Source organism: Zeugodacus cucurbitae, chromosome 5, assembly GCF_028554725.1.
Source record: "Zeugodacus cucurbitae isolate PBARC_wt_2022May chromosome 5, idZeuCucr1.2, whole genome shotgun sequence".
NCBI classification, from domain to species: Eukaryota; Metazoa; Arthropoda; class Insecta; order Diptera; family Tephritidae; genus Zeugodacus; species Zeugodacus cucurbitae.
Genome location: NC_071670.1, coordinates 68403228 through 68410892, shown reverse-complemented (window position 1 = coordinate 68410892; position 7665 = coordinate 68403228). Strand labels below are relative to the sequence as shown.

General features: G+C 40.5%; 2 protein-coding genes and 1 pseudogene across 2 annotated transcripts; all 3 read left to right on the top strand.

Moving 5' to 3' along the window:
* The first annotated feature begins 218 nt into the window (after positions 1 to 218).
* LOC105215358 (putative acyl--CoA ligase YdaB) lies at positions 219 to 2196 on the top strand. Its single transcript, XM_011189223.3, has 3 exons — positions 219 to 637; positions 701 to 1689; positions 1751 to 2196. The coding sequence occupies exons 1-3, from the start codon at positions 283 to 285 to the stop codon at positions 2057 to 2059; spliced, it is 1653 nt and encodes a 550-aa protein (XP_011187525.3). The 5' UTR covers positions 219 to 282; the 3' UTR covers positions 2060 to 2196.
* A 155-nt stretch (positions 2197 to 2351) lies between these two features.
* Positions 2352 to 4814, top strand: LOC128922048 (putative acyl--CoA ligase YdaB). Its single transcript, XM_054231398.1, has 3 exons — positions 2352 to 3095; positions 3153 to 4141; positions 4208 to 4814. The coding sequence occupies exons 1-3, from the start codon at positions 2741 to 2743 to the stop codon at positions 4514 to 4516; spliced, it is 1653 nt and encodes a 550-aa protein (XP_054087373.1). The 5' UTR covers positions 2352 to 2740; the 3' UTR covers positions 4517 to 4814.
* A 997-nt stretch (positions 4815 to 5811) lies between these two features.
* On the top strand, positions 5812 to 7458 carry LOC105215367 (uncharacterized; annotated as a pseudogene).
* The last annotated feature ends 207 nt before the right edge of the window (positions 7459 to 7665 follow it).

The following is a 7665-nucleotide window of genomic DNA, read 5'->3' as shown; positions in this document are numbered from 1 at the left end:
TTGGGTATAGCTGCTATTTGAAAATTAGAATATTTCAGAAGTTAAGCGCTTATCACAATTGCAATTCCTTTTGTGCAACGAAGTAACGTAATCTACATAAATCAATCTAATAAGCGCTGGCACTTATTTCCTTTAATAAAAATAATAATACAAAGTAAACGCTGTGGCAAAAATTAGTAAACTTAGTTAGCCTTCTGGTATAAATAGTTGAAGGCTTAGGCAGTGCAAGACCAGTGTTTCTAGCGTTACGACGTGACACTTCTAATTTCTTAATACAGTGCCATGCCCACAACGAACTTCATTAACTACGATGCCAAGCGGAAAATTTGGAGCGCCCCAAACTACCCACATTGGTCCTTCATAAATCAATCGTTGGGCGATGCATTCCTTCAGCAAATGAGAAAGCTGCCAGACGATCATGTGCTCGAGCATTATGTGGACACGGACGATTTGCGTACCGCAGGAGAAATATATCGCGAATCTGTAGCGGTGGCTAAGAATATGGAAAGGTTGGGATTAAAACGTAGCGAAATCATTGTGCTGTATGCTAGTAATAATACGAAGGCGACGCCACTAATTATGGGTGCTTTTCTCATTGGTGTTAAAGTGAATGTATTTGAAACCGCTATGAAGCCAGGTGAGGTGACCGGAAGTTAGTTTTCTTTACCACGCAATCATAGGTAATCTTACGAAATTGCAGAACACATTGATGGCACATTGCGTCTACTGGAACCCGCGGCCATTTTCTATGAAGAAGTCCACGCAAATACGATAGCCGATTCATTAAAGCGTTCACCCATATCCTCCGTGCGTTACCAACTGTCCTTAGATGGTTCACAAGTGCCCAATTTTGACAGTGAGCTCTTGCAACCCGTTACAGAGGAAGAATTAGAACACTTCCATCCAGTTCAAGTTAATGACCCCCAGCACGAAACAGCGCTCTTTGCACTCACATCAGGCTCGACGGGTCCGCCGAAGCTTGTTAACATCACACACTCATTACTTTTGCATGCCATTGCTACCTGGTTCTGCCATATAACTACATCCACACCGATCTCTACGGAGTCCAGAGTTTTCTCCTTTGCGCCGCTGCGCTGGATAAGTCAGTTCGATTTGATGCTCGTGTCACTGCTATTCGGCGCACGACGTGTTTGTGCCATGAAACCTGCAAATGGTCCTTACGGCTGCGATATTATAAGAAAGACAGGCATTACGCATATTTTCCTTGTGCCACAAGTCCTTGAGGACATACTCAACACCTTGGAAGACACAGATACAGAGTCAATGAGTTCGCTGCGCGTCATACAAATCGGCGGTGAAACACCCTCGAAAGCCTTGCGCCAATTAGCGCAAAAGCATTGTGTGAATGCGAAAACCTATTGCTGCTTTGGTATGACAGAGCTTGCCGGTGTAGTAGCCAATGATGAGTACATAAATGCAGGAAAATTGGTTTCGGGGATGCAACTTCAAATATTGGATGATGATTTACGGCCACTAGGTCCTAATCAACGTGGACAGTTATACCTGAAAGCACCCGTGCCCTTCAAGCCTTATCTCAAAATCGACAGTAGTGCCCATTACTTTCCCGACGGTTTCTTTTTGAGTGGCGACTACGGTTACGTGGACGAGCAGCACAATCTGCATGTGGAGTCGCGGTACAAGGACCTTGTGCGCGCCAAGGATGCTATTGTAAGTAAAGCCATTCGTTGATTGTATGTAAGCATCGATAGTAATACCTTTCAATTGATAGATAATACCGAACAACATTGAGTACCTGATTAGCCAGCTGCCCGAGGTGGCTGTAGCGCGGCTTGTAGGTTACAAGCAGTTCGAGGATAGCACCGCTGACGTTGGTGCATTATTTGTGGTATTGAAAGGCGTTGCCGCAAACTTGTCACCCGATTTAGTTAGACATAAGATACGTGAAGCTTTGTTGGAAAATCACCATCTCAAGGAAAATTCGAATATTGAAAAGATACATTTCCTCTCAAAAATTCCCTTGACAAACTGTGGCAAAGTAGATCGTGCCGAACTGCGCAAGCAAGCGAGCTTACTGTGATTTGATTCAATTGTAATATGATTGTGTACCATGTCAATAATAATATGTGCTATTCAATATTTACTCAGAATTCGCTATGACTAATTGTCTAAATTCAAAAGTAATTAAAATAGTAATTTTTGATATTTTTAAATAGATTTAATTGTTTGGAGTAGAAACTGTTAAGTAGAGCCATTAGGTTAGATTATTTCGAGAAGAGGTGATAACTCATAGAGGGATCCTGAGTAGAGATGGAATAATATCTAAACATTTTTCGACATCTCACTGGTCTTCCACACAGTAAAACCCTATTATAGAATACAACCCAAACATATGTACATACATACAGCTGAATCTAATAAAAGCGTATTATTAATGGGTGGCTGCATTGTTCCGAACTGATATCAGACACTCGCCCAGTGTTGGATAATTTTCAATTCTTTAGTTTGCGTTATTCACTATTTACGCGCTTATCAAAATCTATAACAAATAACGAAATTCAGCATAAATAAATCTTATCAGCAATGAAAAATATAATGTGCGTAAGAAGTGCGTGCTTTGAAAAAATTTGTTAAACAAGTAAGTCTTCTGGTATAAATAGTTGAAGGCAGTGCCAAGCCAGAGCCTCTAGCGTTAAGACGTGACACTACTGGTCGTTTATATAGAAGGTTATACAGAAGTTTTACAGTAGAATTAAATATAATGCCTATAGCAGGCAACATTACTTACGATGCCAAGCGGAAGGTTTGGAGCTCCCCGAACTACCCACATTGGTCCTTCATAAATCAATCGCTGGGCGAAGCATTCGTTCAGCAAATGAAAAAGCTGCCTGCAGACCAGATACTCGAGCAGTATGTGGATACGGACGAAATCCGTACATCGAACCAAATATATCGCGAATCTGTAGCGGTGGCCAAAAATTTGAAAAAGTTGGGCTTAAAACGTGACGAAGTGATTGTGGTATGTGGCGGTAATAATATGAAAGTGACGCCACTTATTATGAGTGCATTTCTGATGGGTGCTAAGGTGAACGTATTTGAAACCGCTATGAAACCAGGTGAGGTTAACGGAAGTTAGTTTTAATTTAATCATCGCTAATCATTCGAAATTGCAGAATACTTTGATAGCACGTTGCGTCTTCTGGAACCCGCGGCCATTTTCTATGAAGAAGTACACGCAAATACGATATCCGATTCATTAAAACGTTCACCCTTAACTTCCGTGCGTTACCAACTGTCCTTAGATGGTTCACAAGTGCCCAATTTTGACAGTGAGCTCTTGCAACCCGTAGCAGAGGATGAGTTGGCAAATTTCCATCCGGCGCAAGTGGATGACCCCCAGCATGAAACAGCACTTCTAGCGCTCACATCTGGCTCGACGGGTCCGCCGAAGGTTGTCAATATTACACACTCATTGCTCTTGCATGCCAATGTTTCCTGGTTCTACCATATGAATAAATCATCGCCGTTCACTTCAAAGTCCTCGGTTTTCTCCTTTGCACCACTCTGTTGGATAAGTCAGTTCGATTTGATGCTCGTGTCGTTGTTGTTCGGCGTACGACGTGTTTGTGCCACGAAACCTGCGAATGGTCCTTACGGCTGCGATATAATAAGAAAAACGGGCATTACGCATATTTTTCTTTTGCCACAGGCCCTTGAGGATATACTCAACACCTTGGAAGACACAGATACACAGTCGATGAGTTCGTTGCGTGTCTTACAAGTCGGCGGCGAAAAAGCGTCCAAAGCTGTATACCAATTAGCACAAAAGCATTGTGTGAATGCGAAAACTTATAGTTGCTTTGGCATGACTGAACTTGCCGGTCTGATAGCCAACGCTGGGGATGGTAATGCAGGAAAATTGGTTCCGGGTATACAAATACAAATACTGGACGATGATATGCAGCCTTTGGGTCCGAATCAGCATGGGCAGGTGTACCTAAAAACACTCGTGCCGTTCAAGCCTTACCTCAAAATTGACAGCAGTGCCCATTACTTTCCCGACGGTTTCTTTTTGAGTGGCGACTACGGTTACGTGGACGAGCAGCACAATCTGCATTTGGAAGCGCGGTACAAGGACCTAGTGCGCGCCAAGGATGTTATAGTAAGTAAAGACATTCATAAGTAGGTTTTATTTAATCAGTACTGGTAATAATCCTTAAACCGACAGATAATTCCAAATAACGTCGAGTACCAGATTAATGATCTGCCAGAGGTGGTTGTATCGCGTCTTGTGGGATATAGACAGTCGGAGGATAGCACTGCCGATGTTGGTGCATTATTCGTGGTATTGGAAAGCTTTGCCAAAGACTTGCCATCTGGATTAGTTAGACTTAAGATACGTGATGTTTTGTTGGCCATGCTCAGTCCCAAAGAGAATGCGAATATTGAAAAGATAATTTTCATTTCGAAAATACCTGTGACCAATTGTGGCAAAGTAGATCGAGTCGAACTGCGCAAACAAGCGAGCTTACTGTGATTTGACGCAATTGTAATATGATGCACACAATCATGGCAATAATAATTAATGACAAATTGCAATTTTGGTTATTTTAAAATAGATTTCCTTGTTTGCAGTAGAAACTGTTAAGCAGACCCGATAATTTTGTTTATGTATGTATATCGAGTAGAGGTGATGAGTCATAGAGAGGTTATGAGAAGAGATTTTTTCCGTTATCTCACTAGCCTCCACATAGTACATTCATATTATAGAATACAATGCAAATATACATCCATACATACATATTGGTGAATCTAATAAAAGCATATTAAAAATAGATTGTATTGTTCATATTGTTACATACTGATAACACGCACTCGTTATAAGATAAGTGTGTGACAATTTTCAATTATTTAGTATAAACATGAAATTTCTGTAATCTCTATTGTTTGTTATACATATGTTCGCATATGTATGCACAGTTCCCCCCGTTCGCGTTGAATGAGTAAGCACTTGTCAAATAATAAACATTATCAATACTAATTACTAAGCATATTTAACCCAACAAAAAATTTTGCCTACATATTTATGTTTATAATTTCATAGTGGCGGTTTTTCTTTAACAGCCGAAAGGTCATTTTGGAAATGTTACGGACCGCACTCAATAAGTTATGCCCTTAAGCGGTGGGATCCAAAATCATACTTAGTTCTATCTGTTCAAAGAAATATAATCTCTTCATATATTCTCTTCTACACTTCTGTCAAATTATATATGTTTTGGGCATATTTTTTTTTGCATCAATGTGGTCACTTCTGTAAGAATCGCTGACAATGTATTTAATATTATTCAATTTTGGCAATATTATTCAAATAACAATTTTGACTGGATGGTTTAAAGGAAAACCGGAACTTGCCACGTTTTAAATGATACCGTCAGAATATATTATACTCTTCAGAAGGCTTCAGCTCTAATTGGAGTTGATTATAGTAGCTAACGCAGTTCAGTGATTCTAATTCGATTACAGGATCTATAGCACAATAGCAATAGCAAATTTAATTTCGCGAGTTGGCTATTCTCGTTTTTTTATAGAATTGTATCTATTCGCTCATTAAGTGCTTATCATGTAATCCAGGGTAGATCAATCAAAATCAATCTTAGAAACAATGAAAAATAGATATAAAATGCATAAAAAGTGCGTTCTTTAATATAAATTAGTAAAGAAGTAGGTCTTCTGGTATTAATAGTTGATGACAGTGTAAAGCCAAACCCTCTAGCGTTAAGACGTGACACTACTGGTCGTTTATATAGAAGTTTTACAGTAGAATTAAATATAATGCCTACAGCAGACAGCTTTACTTACGATGCCAACGAATTCCGTACGGCGGACCAAATATATCGCGAATCTGTAGCGGTGGCCAAAAATTTGAAAAATTTGGGCTTAAAACATGACGTGACGTGAATTGTGGTGTGTTCTGGTAATAATAAGAAGGCGACGCCACTAATTATGGGTGCTTTTCTCATGGGAGCTAAGGTGAATGTATTTGCTCCAGCTATAAAGCCAAGTAAGTTTAACGCGGCTGGTTTAAATTACTCCTTAGGCATTGATAGTCTAATAAAATTACAGAATACTTTGATGGCACGTTGCGTCTTCTGGAACCCGCAGCGATTTTCTATGAAGAAGTCCACGCAAATACGATATCCAATTCATTGAAGCGTTCACCCTTAACTTCCGTGCGTTACCTACTGTCCTTAAATGGCTCACAAGTGCCCGACTTTGACAGTTTACTCTTGCAACCCGTTACTGAGGAAGAGTTGTCAAATTTCCAGCCTGCTTCGGTGTATGACCCTCACCTCGAAATGCCCTTCCTTCCGTTAACCTCTGGCTCGACGGGTCCGCCTAAGGTTGCCAACATCACACACTCATTACTAATTGCATGCCATTGCTTCCTGGTTCTATCATATGAATAAATCCTCGCCGTTCAATTCGGAGTCCAGAGTTTTCTCGTTTGCGCCGCTCTGTGCGATAACTCAGTTCGATTTGATGCTCGTGTCACTGCTATTCGGCGCACAACGTGTTTGTGCCATAAAACCAGCGAATGGTCCTTATTGCTGTGATATTATAAGAAAAACTGGCATTACGCATATTTATCTTCTACCGCAGCCCCTTGAGGATATACTCGACACCTTGGAAGACACAGATACACATTCAATGAGTTCGTTGCGTGTCTTACAAGTCTGCGGCGAAACACCCTCAAAAGCTTTATTACAATTAGTGCAAAACCATTGTGTGAACGCCCGGACTTATTGCCGTTTTGGTATGACGGAACTTCCCGGCCTCATATCCAACGCTGAACATGGTAATGCGGGAAAATTGGTCCCGGGGATTCAAATGCAAATACTAGATGACTCTTGGTCCTAATCAACGTGGACAGTTGTACCTTAAACCACTCGTACCTTTCAAACCTTATCTTAAAATCGGCAGTAGTGCCTATTACATTCCTGATGGTTTCTTTTTGAATGGCGACTACGGTTACATAGACGAGCAACATAATCTGCATGTGGAGTCGCGGTACAAAGACCTTGTCCGCGCCAAGGACGTAATTGTAAGTAAAGCAATGAGTTGACTATATGTAAGCATCGAATGTAATAGCATTAAACCGACAGATAATTCCGAACAACATTGAGTACCTGATTAACGAGCTCCCCGAGGTGGCTGTGGCGCGGCTGGTGGGCTATAGGGAGTCCGAGGAAAGCGCCGCTGAGATTGGTGCATTATTTGTGGTATTTAAAGGCGTGGCCGCAAACTTATCACTATATTTAGTTAGACAAAAGATACGTAATGCGTTGGTAAAACATCTCAGTCCCAAAGTGAATGTGAATATTGAAAAAAATAATTTTCCTTTCAAAAATACCTTTAACGGAACGTTGGAAAGTGGATCGTGCCGAACTTCGCAAACAAGCGAGTGCAATAAATTGTTGATAGTTTTTTATGAGTGAACATAAGAGTATTTATATGATAGTTTATTTAGAATCGGTTTTATTGAGCTTTTGAATATTCTACCAAATGGATCTACATGGATCCGAGTTCATATGTCTACATCGAGCTGACTGTTCAAGTTCAGCCGATTTCGATTGATGATTTAGACTAGTGGTACGAGCATTAAATTGAAATCTTTTTCATTCTATT

What these genes read in the sequence shown, in the direction of transcription:
- LOC105215358 (XM_011189223.3), top strand. Translation starts at nt 283, where the DNA reads ATGCCCACAACGAACTTCATTAACTACGATGCCAAGCGGAAAATTTGG. An exon ending in TGAAACCGCTATGAAGCCAG is followed by an intron (nt 638 to 700) that starts GTGAGGTGACCG and finishes ACGAAATTGCAG; the next exon opens with AACACATTGATGGCACATTG. An exon ending in TGCGCGCCAAGGATGCTATT is followed by an intron (nt 1,690 to 1,750) that starts GTAAGTAAAGCC and finishes TTCAATTGATAG; the next exon opens with ATAATACCGAACAACATTGA.
- LOC128922048 (XM_054231398.1), top strand. Translation starts at nt 2,741, where the DNA reads ATGCCTATAGCAGGCAACATTACTTACGATGCCAAGCGGAAGGTTTGG. An exon ending in TGAAACCGCTATGAAACCAG is followed by an intron (nt 3,096 to 3,152) that starts GTGAGGTTAACG and finishes TCGAAATTGCAG; the next exon opens with AATACTTTGATAGCACGTTG. An exon ending in TGCGCGCCAAGGATGTTATA is followed by an intron (nt 4,142 to 4,207) that starts GTAAGTAAAGAC and finishes TTAAACCGACAG; the next exon opens with ATAATTCCAAATAACGTCGA.